General features: G+C 28.3%; 1 protein-coding gene across 1 annotated transcript in view; it reads right to left on the bottom strand.

Moving 5' to 3' along the window:
• Positions 1-233: 233 nt before the first annotated feature.
• LOC145293179 (N-acetylglucosamine-1-phosphotransferase subunits alpha/beta-like) overlaps positions 234-22,869 on the bottom strand; it is a 149,407-nt gene continuing 126,771 nt past the window's right edge. Inside the window, exon 29 of the mRNA XM_080139654.1 lies at positions 234-756. Coding sequence (XP_079995780.1) covers positions 622-756 — 135 coding nt within the window. The 3' untranslated portion in view covers positions 234-621. The remainder of the gene's footprint in view (positions 757-22,869) is intronic.

The following is a 22,869-nucleotide window of genomic DNA, read 5'->3' as shown; positions in this document are numbered from 1 at the left end:
TGTGAAAGTCAGTACATGTTTGACAAAAAGATTTCTGAATTCAACAAGATGTACCTGAAGTAAGTTGGAAATTACATCAGCCAAAATGTTGTAAGAATGATATCCAAAATATGGACAGTAATTTGAACAATAATTAAAACGATGTATATGTCCAAGGCAGTGTTGCAAACCATTTCTATGTTAGTATAGTATACTTCTCCAGTTTGGACAAATTTGTTGCCCCCCCCCAAAAAAAAAAACAGTAAAACGATTTCTCAACATCATAGTGAACATATTACTCCTCTATTTAAAAAAAAGGAAAAATATTAGTTTTATAAAATATATTTTGTAAATTTTATAATTTTAAAATGGTAATGAAAATCAGAATACTCCCAAACATTTTTTACTGCTTTTGTGATTATAAAACGTTGAAATGCCGAAAACTGAATAAATTAAAAAGGAATTAGTCCATTAAGCAAAATTTTTCCCTTAAAGTGCAAATTATTTTGATGATTAGTGAAATGAATACTAATTATTAATGAAACATTTAATTAGCATACAAGTGATTTATGAGAATTATTGGAGCTGCCCTGATGATGCATATATAAAAAAAAATATATATATATGATTTGTAATTAAATGTTAAACATGACAGGAAAAGTCGTCTTCATTCTGAGTGAAAGAAGCTTTCGGTTCGATTTCTTTAGCATTTTGCTGATCAAGGCAATTACCACTTCTTGGACGGTGTGGAAATATTCTTCTGTACACAGATTCAATCTGAAAAGATAAAATCATTAATGTCATCCAACAAATTATTACTTAGTGATACATGGAATTGGAAGTCTTTAAATTGTCATATAGACAGTTATTGATACTGATATAGTAATTCTTAGCAATTTCTCATGCATTGAACATTGGATTTTAATTACATGGTATAATTTAAAAAAATAAATAAATAAATAAAACAACATTAAATTTAGTTAATAATTTTATAATAATTTGGTTCATTCATTAATTATATGGTCCTGTAAAATTATATGCTATGTTCAAATAATTGTTGAGAATTGTTTAAAATAGATGGTAAAGTCCAAATGCCAACTCTACACAATGGACACACATTATTTGCATGCTACATTTCTATATTAGGTTTATATCAGCTGAAAGCTTATCTAATTTACATTTCTGAATTTTTGAGATGAGGATTGGTTATTCATATTATTTAGATTCTTTGGACTACTATTCTCATCTTGAGTGTCATTTTCACATTATGGTCAATGTAACCTCCAACCCTCTTCAGGTGTATCTTGTCAAACTCAAGAATTAGCACGTAAATTCTAACAGCACTCTTTATTTAATTTATGGGGGTAACATGTTCTCATTCTGTCAGCCAACTGAATATAAGCCCTAAGTAATTTGTAATTAGACTGAATCTTCAACTTTTATAATTGAATTTTTCCAAGTACTCTAATCACTGCACCACAATTCTAGTAAAAATTTTAAGAACTTTGAATCTATTTTATTTCTAGATGTAAATATCACTATTTATTACTATATATATATATATATATATATATATATATATATATATATATATATATATATATGAGTACTATATACAATATCTATTACTTATAATTAATGGTTCTCATATCGAGTTAAATTCTATACTAGGACTACTTAGCTGATCGTCAGCCAACATATATACACTGCTTCTTTGAGTTGTCTTAAAGTAAAAATTATAGACAGAAAAGAATGGTATAGAGTAAGATGACTCAAAGAAGTAGCACAAGTATTGGGTGATGAACAATTACTAAGCAGACTTAGTATAGAATTTAACACAATATATGGGAACTATTAATTATAAATGGTTAGAGTACTTGGAAAAATTCAGTTGTAAAAGTGACCTTCTTTAGAAGGTTGAATGTTCAATTTTCAATGTGACAACCAAAAATATAATTGTGAATTACATGGCTGATGGAACGAGAGCCTGCTACCCCATGGATTAAATAAAGAGTTCCATTTTAAATTTTGTCCAGAATCCCGAGTTTGACAGAAAAATTCCCAAAATACACTTGAAGAATTCTGAATTATGAAAATAATACTCAAGTAAACATCAGTTTGAAAAATCCAAATAATATGTTTAACTAATTTGTATTATGGTTTTGGAAAGAAAAATAGTAATAAACTATTTGTTTAAATCCAATGACTTTTTTTAAATTTTAATTTTACAAATAGTTTGGTTTTGAAATATTGTTTTATTATCTGGAAAAAATATTTAGCATTTGTGTTTGAATATTTATTTCTTTGGAGACTATTTGCAATAAGTTCTGATTGATTTCTAAGTTGCAATCGAAAACAAATTGATTTTTTGGTTCTTTTCCATTTATTGTCCTGCCACATTTACAAGATAAATTGCATTGAAAAAATGTACAAAGTGTATTGAACGAAAATTTTGTTTTTTCTATCTATATGGAAAATTTTATTTTTGTGTTTATAACAAAGTTATAAATGAGAAGTTTTAAAATTAATGTAAAACTGACGTCAAGAGCTTAAACTGCTCCAAACAATTTATTCCTCAAACAAGTGAAATTATTTTTTGGCACGAATTCAAAATTCAACCTAATTAAAAAAACAAAAATACATAAAAAATCTTTGATGTATATACTTTTAATTTTGATCATTTTTTTTTTTCTTTAATTAAGAAAATCAAATTTTATGAGGAAGTAAATGCTGTGTTTTGATTTGCAATGTTTAATAATGGGGAGACAACTCAATTTTTTTTATACATTGTAAGACAATCTAATAGCGATTTTTAATTCACAAAATTCGCATTTTTCTAAGTTCATAATCCAGTCGTACAAGTCCTATTAAACACAATTTTCTCAATAGCAATAAAATAAAAATATCCTGCCATAGAGTATTTTTCAAGTCCAAAGTCTTGCACTTAAAAAAAAGGTCCAAAATTATCACAGTATTAGGAATCCATCCTGTATTCTAACTAATATATATATATATATATATATATATATATATATATATATATATATATATATACTAGCATGGGTGCCCGGCGTTGCCCTGGTGTTTGGAGGTGTATGCTGAACAAAAAAAAAAAAAACGGTCAATTTTTTTAACTTTGACCCTTATTATGACCCCTTAACATTTATTGTTTTGGGCTCAAATCAAGTTATTAAGTTAGATCCATGTCCAAGGAACCTATATCTAAAATTTCAAGTGTTTAGACCCAAAATTGTCGGAGGAGTTTGGTAAAGTTCTTAAAGGTCAAATCGTTGAATTTTGACCCCTTAACAGCCAAATTTCTGGCCGAAAACCTATCACATAGATTTTCCCAAATCTCAGTACTCTGTATATCAAATTTTGAGTCTGTAGACAAAAAATTGACAGAGTTATTACATAGGGAAATGTACACAGACAGACACGTTCACTTTTATATACATATATATATATATATATATATATATATATATATATATATAGAGAGAGAGAGAGAGAGAGAGATAAAAAGAACATTGAATGAACAGATAAAACTGTTTTAGAACATGTTACAAATGCAAGAAAAATACTATTCAATTTCTTTCTCTTTTTATTTTTAAAGTTGAAATATTTCTGATATATTTTAGACTGTACTACATCCATCTTCAGAGAATGAAAGATTTCTAATTCATGTTTTTTTTCCTGTTAAATCCAAGGTATGCTGCTGCTGTTGAAAACACAAGGTGTAACCAAACTCTTCATTTGTGAGCTTTTTAGCGCATCATCGCTTAAATAATACCAATAATATAACATACTTTAATAACAATTCCTATATATATATATATATATATATATATATATATATATATATGGTTAGGATTGTCTTATAAATATTGATACTAATATTTATATGGACTTTAGATTTTAGGTTAGCACTTACTCCACCCTGTGCTCCAATGGTATCAAAGTAACAAAATTCTGGACAACCTGGACAAATGCCTTTGCCATGCAGATATACTTTCTCTACATCCGGGGTTCCATCCATATCCATTATTTTACATTTCTTGCCTACAAAACTATCTCAACCTATTATTAATTCCACTGCATTTCACAAAAAATTAAATTAAACCCATCTCTCTTTCCACAAACTGAGCAAGAGTGGAACTTTCTAATACTACAACCACTGATCATCACTTTGATTTTGGTAACATTCATTCTCATCATAATCTTACAAGTTTTTAACTTATTTAGGTTTTCAAATGGGAAGCAGGAAACCAGAAGGGAATTCCAGAGTCTAGCAGTCCAAGGGAAGAAACTATTAAAGTAGAAGGCTTTCTTACATCTAAGGATTTCTACTGTATAGAGTGGGATTTTGCTGCTTGTCGGGTTTGTTGGGGGTGTTTACGTTGAGGAAACACAAGAGCTTGTAGTTCGTCGGAGCATCTACCATTAAAATACTTGTAAAACAGGCAGAGGGATGCAACATTTCATTGATGAGACAGCGGTTGAAGCCCAGTGTGGGACCTATTAGTTTGGCAACTCTCTTTTGGACCGTGTCTAAGAGGGAGAGACTAGTAACAGATGCACCAACCCAAATGTGGCAACAATACTCCATACATGGGCGAATGGTGGCCTTGTAGAGGTACTCTCAGGCATAAGTAACTTTCTAGCACGGTAGAGAGAACCCACCTTTTTTGCAGCAATCTTGGCAATACCCTCAATGCAACCTGTAAATTTTCTTGGTTTCATAAAAACTCAACAATTTCTCATAATAGCATTTCTCTTGTCGTCTTCATTTGTTGCTAGCATTACATTGTCATTTCAAACACAAATTCTTCACCAATAATATGCGTATTTGTCTTTGCCATCTGTTTAGTAATCCTGAATACTTCATTCTTTTTAGTCATCTGGAAACCTGGTTTGTACTGCTTCCTTGGGTTTGTACAAGGTGTTTCTTAGAGGCGATCAACTTTAAATTGACAACTATTTTCTTTAATTGCAAATTTGACAACTATCAATTATTTTGAGTTTAGCTTGGTTTGCCAATTCATCATGAGGAGACTGACACTCAAGCAATGTTTGCCAATTAGACAAATTTATTCGGAAACTCATTTGGAAACATTTGATGAATGAATAATTTCATGAAATGGACTTGTCAACAGCCAACATCGTTTGTGCAATTTAACCTCATTAGATTATTTTCTTTAGGGATGTGTAAAGTCCCATTTCTACAATAATAAACCAGACAGAATAGACCACTCAGAAGACAAAATTCCACATGTTATTGATAGATATAGATTAATTTAATGTCCAGAGTTTGTGAAAATTGAACTTTCTGATTATGCCATATATGTGTGGAGGCCATATGCCTGAAATTATATTTAAATTATAAATGCCAAAAATTAATCTTAGAATAAATCACATATTTGTATAATAAATATTTTTCTAACATTTATTTAAAAAAATAAAACACCTTATATATTATCCTTTTTCTTTTTTTGCTTTTAGATGCACATCCTTAAACAGAAGAGAAATAATTTAAAAAAAGGGAATTATGCTCCTTTTAATATTTTGCTTCAGTTATGAAACATTGTTCTTATTTTTATAACAATAATTATTCTTATTTTTTATAACAATAATTATTCTTATTTTTTATAACAATAATTATTCTTATTTTTATAACAATAATTCTTATTTTTTATAACAATAATTCTTATTTTTTATAACAATTATTATTTTTTATAACAATAATTAATCTTATTTAAAAAAAGAAAAAATTAAAAACTCTTAAAATAAAAATAATTCAACGTAATTTTTGGGCTGTATTATCAAGAAGAGCTGGAAAAAAATGCACAAGAAAATTATTTATTTTAATCCATTAGAAAAAAAATTTTAATTTTGAAAATGCATTTTTGATACTTTTAAAAAGAAAGATGAAAACAATGATTATGTGAAATAAAAGCGAAGCCAAGCAAAATTTCCAAATTATACCAAAAATCAAATAAATTACTCAATTTTATGAATTCCAGACTTATTAAAAAGAAAACATATCACTGCTAATAAAGAAATTCAACCCTAAAAACACAGAGCAGAGCTCTATTTCAACTTTTTAATATAACCACACAAACACAATTAACACACATAAATTACTTATCAATAACATATAATATTTATTAAATACTAGCCTGGGTGCCCGGTGTTGCCCAGGTGTTTGAAGGTGTGTGTTGAGCAAAAAAAAAAAAAAAAAAAAAAAAAAAAGTGGTAGTAGGCAGGCAGGCTCGAACCCATGAGGCAAAGGCAGAAAAGAAAGTGAAAGAAAATCTGACATCTTACTGCTACTCCATGACACGACTGGAAGTTCGGAACGTTAAAATTAGGCAAAGTCAATTCAACCGATAAGATGACTTGCAAAAATGGCTCTCAAAAAATGGGCCCCTCCTTGTAGAAAACTGCTCAATTGAAGGTACAAGAATTAATGTTTTTGGCCAATTTTTCGATATTTGTCGTCAGAGACATCGAGCTTCAAAATGATACTGATCTCGTGAAAATCCGTCGCCTCTGTCAAAAGTTTTAGACATACAAACATACATACATTTAAACAGACAGGTGAGATTTATATTATAGGCTACTAATATTTTGTATGCATGTATACTGAAAAATTAGTATACATATGAAACTTGCAGGATACAAACAGGCTGATCCTTCTATATAAGATAATTAAATCTATATATATATATATATATATATATATATATATATATATATATATATATAAAAGAATGTGTGTGCACATTTTTTGTATGTCTGGCAAAGGCTTTTTGGAGGGGGGGGTTCTCTGTTGGCATACTACTTTTTATATACCGTCTAGATTGTAATATCTAGGATTTGCAAACGCACATTGTGTCTAGATTTATTTACATCGACTTGTAGAAAATTCTTGCTATTTCGGCCTCTCTCTCATGTTGGTTCGGCTTTTTCTAGGTACGTGCAAAAATAGAGGGACCTAGTTTTGAAAGTCGATTTATTACAAATTTTTTTGTAGGTTTCCGACTACTTTTTGATTGTATTTGAAAGATTAAAGACTAAAGTTAATTTCCTAAAGGAAAAAAATATTTGTACACGTGAAAAAAAAAGGTTATGAAAATGTTTTCACGGCAAGCTAACCAATTCATGTAAATTTTGAAGTTAAATAAATTCATTGTAAAATTCCTTTAAAAGATAAATATTAGTTTTCTGGGTTTATTTCAAAGATAATTAGTAAAGTCCTAAGATATTGAATTAAATTAAAAAAAAACAAACAAAAAAAACCAACACCTTGTTTATACAAAATACAGCTTAATTAGCCCTCAAAAAGCAAGTAATTCTGCCGTTCGGCAAAATGCAACCAATAAAAGTTTGTAAACACGAATATACGGAAGCCTAAAATTTCAACCAATCGAAACGCTGTTTCAAAATGAAGACATCATAGTAAAAGGAGGTAGGGGTGTCAGATTTCTTTTTTTTTCTTCCCCCAGACGTGCATCCATACCTTCCTATTCTGAACGTTTGTATCAATTTTTATCATTTTTTAATTTAATTATTTTTTATGTTCCTGTTTTTAAATTAATTTTTTTTTAAATTATTGTTCGAGATTAAATAAAAATTATGTTACGCCGAAAGTTTCACATTCTTGTGAGCAAGGAAATTATTAAAATCTTGCATATAAAAATTGCATATGCAAAATTAAAAAAAAAAAAAAATGTAGAAATATTTTTGCTATTATAATTTTTTTGTGTGAAAATATTAAATAAACAATGCTTAATTCAATGGTAATATCGGTAGTTTGAGAAATTCATTTTTCTTTGAGTTATATCGAATTCATTAATACGGACTCTAGGGCTTTTTTCGTAATGTTCCTGTAAAAATTATTTTATTTTTATTGTTATAAATTACGATGCTTTATTTATATAAAAAAAGGAAAAATAAATTCTTGCATTTTTTATTTACTACTGAAAACTATAACTTTAGTAAAGGTATTTTTTGTTTAACCAAAATAATACATTTCCTCTCAGATTTAAATAAAAAATAATGGGTTCATTATATTCCGCAATCATAATTTTATAAATACTGAAAATTTCATTAAAATTGGTTAATTCCCTGATTTTTTATGAATTTTTAAGTAAAGGAAGGGTCAAAATGTTTATACATTTTGAGCATCAGCATTCATTTTGTCCGTACCTAGCTTTTTCATATAAATAAATTGAAACCAAGTTGAAATGGGAACTTCCAGAAAGCAATAAGCTTTTGATCAATGCAGGGGAACCCCCCTTATATCAGACAATTGCTATTCAATTTGGACAATCCCCTTTTTATGGGGAGTTGGAGAAACAAAACCAGCCAAACTTGGGTAAACAAACCCAAAAATACTGCCTCGTAGTTAAAGTTAACTGTGGGATTTCTATTTGACCGCATTAAATTTGCACACCTGTCAATTCAGGTTTTAATCCTTAAATAAATTCAAACGTTTTTCTGTTACTCTACCTTGCTGGCTGAACAGGTAACGTGTCAGGTTTTTTTCACACTTTATTTTCCATTTTCACCTCAAGGCGTCTGGTTCGATCCTACCTACCTACCAAAACTTTTTTTTTTTATTTTATCATATTTGTTTCAGCCCCCTCCTCCAACACACACATCTACAAACACCCGAGCAACGCTGGGCATCCCCGCTAGTAAGTAATAATATTAAAAAAATTACACAGCGCACCCAAAATATTCCCCTAATTACCTATTACTCCTATTACTTTCATAACAAATCATTAAATAAATAATAATAATACATATTAAAAATAAATGTAAAAAAAGTTAAATAATATACAAAATTTTAAAAAAAATATCCCCCCCCCAAAAAAAAACCCCAACTCCTCTTAACTCTGATATTTGTCTCAATGAGTTACTTCCCTTACATCTTAATTATGAAAACAAAACAGAAGAAAAGATGAATATGCATATGCACGTGTGCATAATATATAAATAAATAATTATAATTACATCTAAGTGAAACACATAATTATTACTGGTAAATGTTATAACAATAATTTAATAATAAACAAATGCCAACCTGCATTTAAAAAAAATATTTAAGAACCCTTCAAACTTCTGCTGTGTTCCTGCTATTTCTGGCATAAAACACATACTGAGTGATTGTACATATTTTTTTGAAGATAAGGTATACCTAAAAATTTTAGAGAACATAAAACCACAATACCATTTCTGGTTCAACCATTCTAGTTCGGCATATTATGTTGGTACATATTTTATAATTGGAAATTATTGAAAAATTTCAATATTGCCATTATTCATTTTACTTGTCTCATATCCAACTGTTTTTCTACAAGATTACATTGTTATATAGCCTTCAAACAACATAATGCTTCAAGTAGCAATACCACACCATTTTTTTTTAAATTTAGATTGAAGTAACTCAAATCAAACATTGAAAAGAGCATAAAAAAACAAAGAAATAATATCTTTAATTTTTTTAAATCGACCCATTAGAACAAGAAAATGCATGGTTCACTGGACATTTTGCCTAAAGTCAGTCTTATTCAAATGCATATAAGCTTGTGACTGAAAATGGTAGGAAATTTGCACGATTTACAGACTAACACATCTTTAAAAAGCTGTATCTTCAGATCTTTTAAAGATATTATGCTAAAATTTTGAACATATTATCATAATAGCACAAAGGTTCAGTTGGCATTATTTATGCCCATTTCACTTGGTAACTTGCATACTAATTAGCTTATTCCAGTTTCATTTTAATAGCTTTAAGTTGAAACATCATAGAAACAGCTAAGAAAATGGTAAGTAAGGCTTTATCATCATAGTATTATTCTGACAGACATTATCATTTGCCATTATAACATCATGAAAAATCCAAAATGGCGACCAGGAAATCCAAGATGGCGACCGGAAAATCCAAAATAGCCACCATGACATGATTCAAAGAAATTATTAACAAAATATGGCTTGCAGCATATCAAATTAAATGGAAATTTTGTACAGATCAAAATTATTTTCAAATACATTGAACTAATTAGCATAATTAAGTTTCATTTTAACGACTTTAAGTAGAAGCATCATAAAAAACAGTTAAAAAATGGGAGGTAAGGCTTCATCATCATGCGAAATATTATTCTAATGGACATTATTATTTGTTATCATTACACCGTGAAAAATCCAACATGGCAACTAGGAAATCCAAGATGGCTACCACGACACAATTCAAACAAATTATTAATAAAATATGGCTTGTAGCATATCAAATGAAAGAAAATTTTGTACAGATTACAATTATGTTTTTAAGTACATTAAACTAATTAGTATAATTAAATTTCATTTTAACGGCTTCAAGTTACCGTGCCAATTATTGAGTGAGTTTCTACCATATTTTTGTATAATTTTTTTATTTTTAAGTCATTGTCGAGACTTCAAGCAACATTGCAGCTATTTTTTCTTGTTCTCATGTAACGCTCAACACTACTTATCTTTTGAACAGAATAAACATTTACAACACCAAAAGTTTATCGAGGTAGGTAGAAGAGTAACTTGCCTTTGGTAACATTTATTTGTTATATATTTGTTTTTTGACCACTTCTTCATACCTCTGTGGATTGTAAAACAAACCGAATAAAAGTTATTCTTTTACTCAACTGGATAGGTGGTTTATGCATTTTAACTCATTTAAAAGCGTGTCATTGATGGTCATTCTTTTTCAAAGAATTTATTTTTTTTAAATATTCTTTTCTTTTTCATAATATAAAATTTATGTTTTCTAAATAAAAAAAAAAGATGAATACTTTGTTATTAAGTTAGTTGACAAACGATTTGTTAACAGATTTTTTGTGTGCATGTCACGGCACACAAAAATTCTAATGTTTACATACGGTTGTCACTACTTTTATCGATTCGTGCATAAAAAGTTTTTATCCAATTCTTTTAAAATTTTAGGACAAATGAAATTAATATATTTGCTATTAAATAGCGTTCAAACACAGTTTTTATCTTTACTTATCTTTGAATTACAAAGCGTTAACTTTGAGATATTTCATTTGTGACTCGAAAACTAAGAACAGCAACAAAATAAGAAAAAAAACAATGTTCATTGTCGGTTATGTTTTTTTTAAAAATATTCTTTTCCTGTCCATAATTAATAATTGAACTACTACAGTTTATCGCCCAAAATGGAGACGCCATTTTTTTTCGGGCACCTATCAGAGGGAGAAATCATTATTTTAAACTATGACCGAAACATGAAATTAAAAAAAACAAAACAAAAAAAAAACTAATTACTACGTGCCCCAGCATAATATAAACACCTCCAACCTTCCCATGTTAAGACCGGCTTTCGGAATAAACACCCCCCAACCTCGAAAGCTGTTCTTAACATGGAGCAGTTAGGGGTGTTTATACTACACTGGGGCAAGTAGTAATTAGTTCTTTCCGGAAGTAATCATTATCTAGCTTAATTTAAAAAAATTTTTTTTTTATTTCATGCTTCAGTCATAGTTTAAAATACTGATTTCTCCCTCTGGTTTTGACGACAGGTGCCCGAAAAAAAAAAAAAAAAAATGGTGTCTTCATTTTTGGCGATAAACTGTAGTAGTACCTTAAAAATTTATGTTTTAATAACAAAAAAAAAAAATGAATACTTTATTTTCGTAAGTTAGTTGACGAACGATTTCTTTACAGATTTTTTGTGTGCATGTCACGGCACACAAAAATTCTCATGTTTATATGCGTTTGTCACTACTTTTATCTACTCGTGCATAAAAAGTTTTTATCCAATTCTTTTAACATTTTAAAACAAAAAAATTGGCAGTCTTGCAGTTAAGCCCGGCAAACTCGAAAGTAAGTCCGACAACTCTAGAAGGGTCACAACAGTATTTACACCGTCAAATCATGGGTTATTTTGTTAAGGAAATTATATTGAACGAATTAGAAGTAACCACTTGATTAAATAAAGTAAACGAACAAATATATACATTTTTATATATTTATAACTATTTATTTAACAGAAAAAAGAAACAATTTTTAAAAAGTGTATTATTGTCTTAACAGAACAAAATATAATATAAAAAAACTGAAACTGTCGTGTGTAAAGCATAAAACTTGAAATAAAATATTTGAAAAAAATATTTGAAAAATATCTAAATTTAAAAAAATATTTGAAAAGTTTAATAATTTGTAATATCATAATTGAAAAAAAAAAAAAAATTAAAATATTTTTTAAAAACCGTGAAACTTTGCTGTGCGTAATAAAAGAAAATAAAAATATTTAAATAATTTTTAAAATATTTTTTTATCAAATATTAATTAAATATTTTTTATTTTATGTTTTAAAACTTTAATAATTCATAATATCGTGATTTGACAGTGTAAATACTGATGTGACCCTTCGAGAGTTGTCGAACTTACTTTCAAGTTTGCCGGGCTTAACTGCAAGACTGCCAAAAACTTAATGCATTTGATATTAAATAGAGTTTGAACACAGTTTCTATCTTTACTTATCTTTGTACTACAAAGCATCAGCTTTGAGATATTCTAACTTTTGACTGGAAAGACGTACGTGTGTTCAAATTTCGTAGCTAAGACAATTCTTTTCTGTAATTAGGTAAAACAATTAGAAACGTTGTTGATGTGTACAACTTTTGCTTCGAGTATTTATGTGAACACACCCCTATTGCTTATTTACAAAAAGCCATCTATTGCGAGCAGGCATGCTATGCTGTAGCAGTATCAGAAATTTCGTGAAAATAGTGAATAATTCCACCCCATCTTTCCAAGCTTATAACTCCTCGAAAAATGTAATTCAAGCCCTAATTTTTTTTTTCAATTAAAGGAGCAAGGACCAAGGTTTTATTAAAAAAAAAAAAAAAAAAAAAAAAAACAATGTGTTTTTTTTTTTTTTTAAAAGGTTTTAAACTTCGGACTTTACAGGTAAATTTCTAAAAAAGCGATTTTTTTTTTGTTTTAAATTTGAATATATTATTTATTGACCTTTTCTCTTCAATTTGTGATATATAAAACTCCCCGACATAAATTAATTATTTACTTTTTAATAGACATTTCAAAATGAGAGGCGTGAATTATTCGACCCCCTGTCTTTCCAAGCTTATAACTCCTCGAAAAATGTAATTCAAGCCCTAATTTTTTTTTCAATTAAAGGAGCAAGGACCAAGGTTTCATTAAAAAAAAAAAAAGTAAAAAAAAAAAAAACAATGTGTTCTTATAAAATAAGGTTTTAAACTTCGGACTTTACAGGTAAATTTCTAAAAAAGGGATTTTTTTTTTTTTTTTAAATTTGAATATATTATTTATTGACCTTTTCTCTTCAATTTGTGATATATAAAACTCTCCGACATAAATTATTTACTTTTTAAGAGAAAGTTGAAAATGGGTGACACTTGGGGGGGGGGGGGGGGGGGGGGGCGTGAATTTAAAAAAAAAAACGTTTGTCTAAAATATTATATTCGGTTTATTGGAAAGAACATAAAATTTCACATTGACCCTGAAAATATCGTAAAAATAGAATCAATAGAAAAATTTTGATAGATTTTTAAAGTTTAAAAATTGAAAAATATTGAGTTCAGAAAATTCATTACTGTTTAAAAAAAAAAAAAAAAAAAATATTTCTATTACTTTTAAAACAACTGTAATAGTTTATTTTGGAAGTATAATCCATAAAGAAAATAAATAACCCACTTTTAACAGAGAAATTACGAGATTTTTATATTGTATTCGCAGTTTCGTGTTAGGGGTGTCAAAAATTCCTACAAAAATTCTGATACTGCTAGCTATGCTGGCATGTTTCATCGTTAATAGTCAGATTTAAATAGTGATTTCTTTGAATGTACAAATCACAACAAAAATATTAAAATACCATTTTAAAGTAAATTTTATTGTGAATCCAGTTATAAAAGTTTTATTTTGATGGATGTAGGAGAAATGTACTTATTATTGATTTAAAGACCATGAGTGTCAAATTAAGTAGCAGTGTGTGCCTTGTCCAGTGCTGAACGTTATGGTGTCTGGTACTCCTACTTCAAGCAAAGTACAACATCCACCAAATCTAAATTTTATATAAAATTTTCCATATCCTAACGCACTCCTAAAACAATAAGATGGTCACTCATTTTATGTAGGTAAAACTATGTAAAAAGAATGACTTATTTTTTTAAAATTTACCAAAAATGTTATAGAAAAAAGACAGGAAGTTTATCTTTGTGAAAAGAAAATGACAATAACTATTAGATTTGAATTTTAATAAATTATTGTATATATATTTTTCCTCTAATTATGTGAAAAACTTGAAAGTGTGTGCTTTTAAATTTTAAATATTTTTTTTAATGAACATTTTAACATTGTAGAAGATATTTTACGCATAACAATCTGGTATTTTTTAAATGTATTATTCATCATAGTAATAATAATAATAATAATAATAATAATAATAATAATAATAATAATAATAAATACATCAAAATAAGCATGAGCATTTTTTTTTGTTATTTAGGATAAAAAAAAAAATTTTTCAGCAAAATTTGCTGAAGTTTATATGAATTAGTTAAAATTTTATTATATATATATATATATATATATATATATTATAAGGTAAAATTAAAAGCCAAGAACAATGCGAGATTTTTTTTTTTTTATAGAGTAAAATTAAATGAAAACAAAAGAAATAAATTTCTTTTTTTTTGTTGTTTGTTTTTTCTTTTTCACACAAATTTTAACTCTAAACAACAGTAATTTTTTTTTCTGTTGTATTCAATGGTGTTATTAATCTCAATATATTTCAGACTTATTAGTCCTTTTTCAAGAGAAGACAGCGGAAGAGTGTTCAAAATTGGAAAAGCAGTCGCAGAGTTTGCCACGTGATACCGCGAAATATAGAACAAAAAATGACGTTAGGAGAACGTTAAAATAAATCAGTTGATGTTTGAAATACTTATTGCGTTTGTGAATCAAGGGAGATGACTATTCAAGCAAGGGTTTTTTTTTGTTTTTTTATTATTATTTTAATTATTGTTTTTCTTGTGTTTTAAACTTATATTATAAATGCGGAGCTCAATTCCAGTCTATTGTTTAGTGTGGGAGTATTTTTTGAAATAATTAAAGATTCGAGGATACGAAGTTGACCTACGTTTCTTGAAGAAGCAAGAATGTTGATGTGAAAATCTGGTTCTGAATTGATGCAAGTGCGAATATGTTTATAGAACGACGAAGCAGTAGTGTTTAAGTGCTCTTTAATGCGGTGGTGAAGCAATCTGGAATTGAGCTCCGCTTTTATAATATAAGTTTAAAACATAAGAAAAACAATAATTAAAATAATAATAAAAAAAAAAAAAACCTTGCTTGAATAGTCATCTCCCTTGATTCACAAACGCAACAAGTATTTCAAACATCAACTGATTTATTTTAACGTTCTCCTAACGTCATTTTTTGTTCTATATTTCGCGGTATCACGTGGCAAACTCTGCGACTGCTTTTCCAATTTTGAACACTCTTCCGCTGTCTTCTCTTGAAAAAAGACTAATAAGTCTGAAATATATTGAGATTAATAACACCATTGAATACAACAGAAAAAAAAATTACTGTTGTTTAGAGTTAAAATTTGTGTGAAAAAGAAAAAACAAACAACAAAAAAAAGAAATTTATTTCTTTTGTTTTCATTTAATTTTACTCTATAAAAAAAAAAATCTCGCATTGTTCTTGGCTTTTAATTTTACCTTATAATTTTCTTCAACAATGCTTCAAGCAAACTACAATCTACTTATATATATATGCGTTTTATTTTTTATTACCATATCTTTCTGTTAAGTTACATTATTGTTTCAGCTACTCGGCCGTTTTTTTGGCCGTCTGTAGCTTCCTCAGACTTTTACAGAAAAGGAACATTTCTGTAAAAGTCTGAGAAAGCTACAGATGACCAAAAAAACGGCCGAGTAGCTGAAACAATAATGTAACTTAACAGAAAGATATGGTAATAAAAAATAAAACGCATATTTGCTCTACAACAGTATTGAGCACTTTATTCAGTTTTTATTAATTACCATCTCCACTATATATATATATATATATATATTTGTAAAATAAGTTTATTTTTACTAATGAAAATTAATTACAAATTAAAACAACTTTTTAACTAATGACCAAAATAATCAATTTTACAATTTTGTAAAACCAGTTAAACCTCTTTAAAGGACATTAGTTTTCTGGAAATATTTAAAAGACAATTAGTACATCAAAGTATTAATAAAATCCATCTGTGAATATTATATGGGGTGTTTTTTTTTTTAAGGCGGCAAAATTTAAATTGACAACTATTTTCCTTAATTGCAGATTTGGTAACTATTTGTTCAACTTTGTTTAGCAATTTATCATAAAGAGATTGGCACATGAGCAGCATTTGCAAATTGCGCAAATTTATTTTGAAAATAATTTGGAAACATTTGATAAATTAATAATTTCACAAAATGGACTTGTCAACTGGCAATCTCATTAGTGTGATTTAACTGATTATTTTTTTTTGTGATAAGTCCCATGTCTACACTGATATGGCAGATACAATAGACCTAATTTAATTTGTACAGTTTGTGACAATTGGACCACTAGACTATGCTATATACGGGTGAGCCATGGGGAGGGGACATATATCAAAAATTGTCTTTAAATTAAAAATTCCAAAAATTAATCTTTGGGATAAACATTTGTATAATAAAAATGTTTCAGTGATTTTTTTAATTAATTTCAAGTTCATCACTTCTAAAAAAATTCCTTTATATATAAAATTATATATTTTCTCCTAAAATAATGTTTTTACATCTGGTAAATATATTTCGTCTATTAAAAAAAAAAAATTTTTTTTAATTACATTTTCACCCCAAATAAGACACTGCCACTTTGATGTAGAAGACTATTATCAGGGACATAAGTTGCAGGGATATACTATGCAGAGAGTTAAACAGCAAAATTTCTGTTCACATTATACTTTAACTTCTGCATGTCAGTACAGTTCGGGAAACAGGAACCCAGAAAGGAATTCCAAAGTCTAGAAGTTCTGGGGAAGAAACTAGAGTAGAAGGCTTTCTTACATGTAGAGATCTGTGTAGGGGTGGGACTTTGCTGCTTGTTGGGGAAATTACGTTGAGGGGGTATGAGGGCTTGTAGTTTGTCAGAGTATCCACTATTAAAATATTTGTAAAACAGGCAGAGGGATGCAACATTTTGTTGATAGAACAGAGGTTGAAGCTTTTTGTATTTCTGTTTGAAATGCTCTTTCTAGAATTTTTTTTATTAGTATATTATGTTAGAAAATGTTTCTGCATAAGAGTTGTATGTGATACAATATTATTTAAGGAATCCTGTAGATATTCATTATATTGCAAGCTAAATTTTTTTTATTAAATATTTCAGTTAGCTCATCAATATGTGATCTTTTTGGAAAAAAATTTAAAATTAAATGAGGTATAAAAAGTGTATCCAAGATGAATTGTTTCTATATGGTTACTAACCCAAATACACTCATCCATTCTTTCAATGAAACCAAATCAACGTTTTCTTTTGCTGTACACTGCCCCCTTCCTGTACTATTCAGTTTTAATATTCCCCTGATGTCATCAGTCTGTTTTTAAGACACACATTACACACCCATCGTATCATTCTTATATCATTCCCCCCCCTACAACATTTCAACACTCACTAGTCAGGTTTTACTTCCATACATCATCACACTACATATACTTTGCTGATTAATAATGGCAAAATTAATCTGCCATAATCTAGGAGTTATTACGATTAACTAACTGTAATATTTTTAAAGTGTTTTCGAAAGATTTTATCTGTGACTGTATCTATCTGAACGTCAGTCTATCATTTTTTCTTTTTTAAAGTAGATGACCAGTAAAGATCGGACTCACTAATGGTAGATGCGAGCCAAGCTTGTTATCCATTAACCAACAAAAAATACCAAAGAAAAAAAAATGTGTCCAGAATTCCCCTATATTAAAAAACAAAGAAAAATCTGTATAATGTATGTACCTGTGACAGAAAAAAATATTGTATTCCAAAAATCATGTAAATTCATCAAGTAAAAGAAAATCAATTTATGTGAATTTAAGTTTTTCCAATGTTCCCCCATCCACATTTTAGAAATCGTTTTCTAAAATTTTACAAATTTAGATTATTTGAGATTATCTCCCTTGTTCTTTCAAACTTTTCAAAATTGCATCACATTGGTTAATCAAAATTTGATTTCCTACTTAAATATAAAACTACTTGGATCAATTTATGTGACTTCTGGAATATAATGCTTTCTTTTTGTTATAGGTATGTGTATTATACAAAATTTTCTTTATTTCGTTTTTAATATAAGAGGGGGTCATTCTGAACATGAACAGAAAAAATAGTGCAAATTTTTTTCTTTTTTTTTTCCTGTTTTTTTTTTTAGAAAATCCCATTTTATGGCTTAGTTAAAAAAAAAAAAAAAAGAAGATTTGGTGGTCCTTGCTTTGAATAGATTTGAGGGATGAAAAAAATAAAAATAAAAAAAAAACAAGTGAATCTGCATAGGTCACATCTTAGAAACAGTCAAAGCACCTATTTTTCTAATAACAGTGTCCATTTTTTTTTAAGAGTCAAAATTATTTTAGTTTTCAAAAGTAAAGTGTATTTATAATACCAATCAAGGAAATAGTTACTAGTTTCAATTTAATATCAAATGTTATCTAGCCTTTTTACCATTTTTTACATCATTTATTTTTATGTTTATTTTTCAAAAAACACTAAAATTACTTTCTATTTCCATATATTTTATGCTAAAACACTTATATTGTTTTTTTTTTGTTTTGTTTTAAAAGATATTTTAATAATTCTGTAAAAAATGCTAACTAGCATATTCATATTTTTTAAATTTTATTCCTTTTTTTTTTAATTTATTTATTTACTAGCGGGGAGGGGGCAGCTGGGTTTACCTGGTTGTAAAATACATGTTAATATATTTTAATTTATGCAAATTTCGTATTTATTATTACAGAGCCAATTCTCAATTGAATATTATATAATATTTGATATATAGTACTGATTTCACCAGTTTGAAAAAAAAATGTCTTGGGTGACATCAGCTAGACTCAAAACCAAAACAGCCAAGTTCCTTATCATTTCAGCTATTGAGAGATAGATAAGAATGATTTAAAATTAAATCACTTTAAATTATGAATGAATTTACACATGTACAAAAGTAATAGAAATATGTCGGCAAGTTGAAATGAACATTTTGCATTTCAACTTGTCGACATTTCTGTATGTGTTATTCATCCATCCAAATAAAAATTTTACTCGTTATAAAATATCCTTGGTGTATGATTACTATTTCCTGTTAATTTCAATGTTATGTGACCAATAGTTTGCGAGTTAAATATTTTCACACACATACATGCATCTACTGTTTTATTTATATAGATTTTGAAATTCTGTTTGTTATGGAATTTCTTAAAAATATGCACACGCAAAAAAATAAACATCATCAGAAAGTATGGGCAATATTTCTAATGTAACAAAGTTTCAAATATATATATTTTTAATCTTAGGTCCATTCAAAGCAAGGAGTACCAAAAAGTCTTACAAATTATTCTTTTTTAACAAAGCCAGTTAATAAATCTAATGTTTTTAGTAATTGAAATCACTGTCATAAGTAGCAAACCTTCAATTGAATTAGGATAAAGGCTTAAGCTTTCAGATCTTCCATTATCTTGACCGAATAATCTGGTAAAGATTTGTTTTAAACTGGAAAAAAAAAAATAGATACAAAGAAAAGTTTTAAAAACAACATTTATAAACTGAAAAATATATTTGGTAGACATATAATGTATACCACTCCACCCCATCTGAATAATTTTTATCAATTTTTTTTAATACTATTATTGGTTAAGCACCAATTTTTAAGATTATTAAGAAATATTTGGAAAAGAATTACATGTTCAGTTTTTTACAGAAAGGTTCAGTTTGATATGCAAGTTTTATATAAAAATGGTTCGTAATTTTTTAAAATTAATTTTTAATCAAAAACTCCTGTTCAACATCTTTTCATAATCTTAAACCAAGGATGATTTTACATTAAATTTATACAGCAAGCAGAGCCCCATCATCAGATTCAGTTTGATATCAGTTCTACCTGCTGGCATGTGTTTGACAGCATTTAGAATTTGACTTCCAAAGTAATCCACATCTGACCAGGCCTTTATTTTGCCTTTTCTGAAATTCCTTATCACTTCCTTTGATGTGTTATTTCACCTATTCCAAACCTACTAACCCACCAAGCACTCTCATAAATCCTTTCAATGTGATCAAACAAATAAAGTCTCCCATTTTGTGCACATTTCTCCCTATACTGTCCAGATTTCATCTTCCTCTGACGTCATCAGCTTGTCTTTAAGATTCACATTACACATCCAAATATCATATCTCTCCATGCAATACATATCCTCAACCCTCACTGGCCAGTTTTACTTCTATACATCATTCACAATGCACAAACATGCCAGATATATTCTCCTTTTAGTCAACAGCAATTATTCTCTGCTTGTTAGTAATGACAGAAGTCCCTGAACTATCCATTCCTTAACTCTTGCAATCATACAAGAATCAGCCCCTTCCTGTATTCCAACAAGTTTCGCCATTGAAATATACTTTCAACATTGTCTTTTACTTCATACACACAAACTAGTTATCAGCTCTCAACATATCCGAAATACATAAAAATGACAGCAAGTTTAAAAAAATAGTTTATTTTAAGCATCTTAAGATTTAAATTTTGTTTGGTGCAACTTTATTATTAGTGGGTCTTTGAAAAAATACATTTCTGAGAAAAACATTACATACTTACTCATACCGAAATTAGAAATTACAAAAATTATGAAAAATGGTCCAGTAGAAAAATAATTATAAGTAAAAACAGAATTTTTCAAAGTTGCAATTTCACTTTAAATTAATCCTTTAGATCAGGGGGAGATAACTGCTTTCAAGGCGGGCATCTTGCTTATTCTTGATAATACTACATGCTTTTTTTTTCCCAAAAATTAGCTCTAGCACATCTACTGGATGACATTTTGTAAGTTTTGGAATTTATACTAATTTCAACATGACATCTAAGTACGTAATAATGTTTTTCCTTGAAATACCTTTGTTCAAAAATACACAATTGTGTTGGATGACATACTATAGTAAAGTTGCACGATTTTCTTCTTTTTTTATAGGGTTGTGAAATCCTTTGAAAATATCAACTTCAAGAAGGGGGCTTTCATTTTAAATTAAATTTAGAAAATTGAACACATTCTGATGAGAACTGGACATTTTTTTTGTTTTTATGGTTGTGAAATCCTTGGGAAATATCAACTTCAGGAGGTGGGAGAAGGTTCATTTTAAATTAAAACTGAACACATCCTGATAAAAACTGAACAAGTAATTAAAAATTTTTTTATTTTACTATCATCTGAAAATTTAGCACTTTTGAAACATTGAAATCAGCAAATAAATGTTGCATGTGGAAGCATCATAGGCATCAACCAAATAATCATCCATATTAATTAGTTTGAAAACAACTGTTGGGGACTTTTCAGAAAGCATAAGAATGTAATTAGAAAAAGGAAGAAAACCAAATGACAAAATATTTTTAAAGTTTACCTTAGCAGAATCAGCAAGTTTCTCATCTTTACAACCTAAATCTATGTATAAATAAATCATTGATTAAAAAAAAAAAAATGTTTCTGCATTCCTTTTCATCTTAAAATTTTCTTGTCAAGAACAAAAAAAAAAAAAAAAAAAAAAAAAAGTAGTTTTCAGTCACCTTTAACAAATCTATGGGTGCAGCTTAGATAAGTAGGTCCCGCAGACAAGCCTTGTTTTGAAAAATCTGAACAGTTAGGTAACGTGATATGTGACACCGGTGCTTCTACCATTATTGACTCTTTACGTTGAATTATCTTGCCTTTGGTTTCAATTATTTACTTATTTATTTTCACTTGTTCGTTATGTTTATAGTAATAAATCTTCGAAATTTCTTTGAATTTTGTCTTTCTTTAATTCTTTGCAAAGTTTTTTAGGTATTGACAGTGTGAGACACTGAGAAAGCAACTCCTGTCAATAATGTGTCTCAGAAACAGTTGCATCATTTAAATTCCTCCATGCAAAAAAAGTCGAACTGATCAACATTCACCGGTGCCTGTCAAACGTTTATGAAGCTGATGCAGTTAATGGCAGCATAGTTATGAGATATGTTAGTTGATTTCAGAGTGGCGACAGATGTGAGTGATAAAGCGTGCTCTGGACTTTTATGACCAAGGCATCAAAAGAGGCTGGCAAAAATGCATTGAGAATGGTGGTGACCATGTAAAAAAATAAATGGGGGCACAAAAGGTCACTTGTTTTAACAGTACTACTCCCATCTTTGTAGCTATTCAACAATCTAGTTTTTGAGTTAAAAAAGAGGAAGTAAACACTAAAAATAAATATATATTTTCTTTTTAAATGTTTTTGTAATTTTCTTAGGTTAATTTTAAAGATTTTTTTGTCAAGTCAAAAACTAGAGTTGAAGATTTAATTTACTATCAATTAAAGCTTTCTTTTACATCAAAGTTTTTGATACTTCTGCAGTTTACGAACTGTGCTGTACCAATGTTATTTAGAAATCCATTCTTAACATGGGGAGAGGGGGTTTTGTTACTATTCTGTACAACTTAAACAACAATTCAACAAACAAAAGATACTGTGAAAATTGAATTTAACTTGAAAATCCCCTCTAAAAAAATAGCACTTTCTTGAAAAATTAAATTTTGAGAAGGGACTGTTCTTAGATAT

This window comes from Euprymna scolopes, chromosome 14, assembly GCF_053919585.1.
Source record: "Euprymna scolopes isolate OS-2025 chromosome 14, ASM5391958v1, whole genome shotgun sequence".
NCBI classification, from domain to species: Eukaryota; Metazoa; Mollusca; class Cephalopoda; order Sepiida; family Sepiolidae; genus Euprymna; species Euprymna scolopes.
Note: the sequence above shows the minus strand (reverse complement) of the source record. Positions and strands in the feature narration are given on the sequence as shown.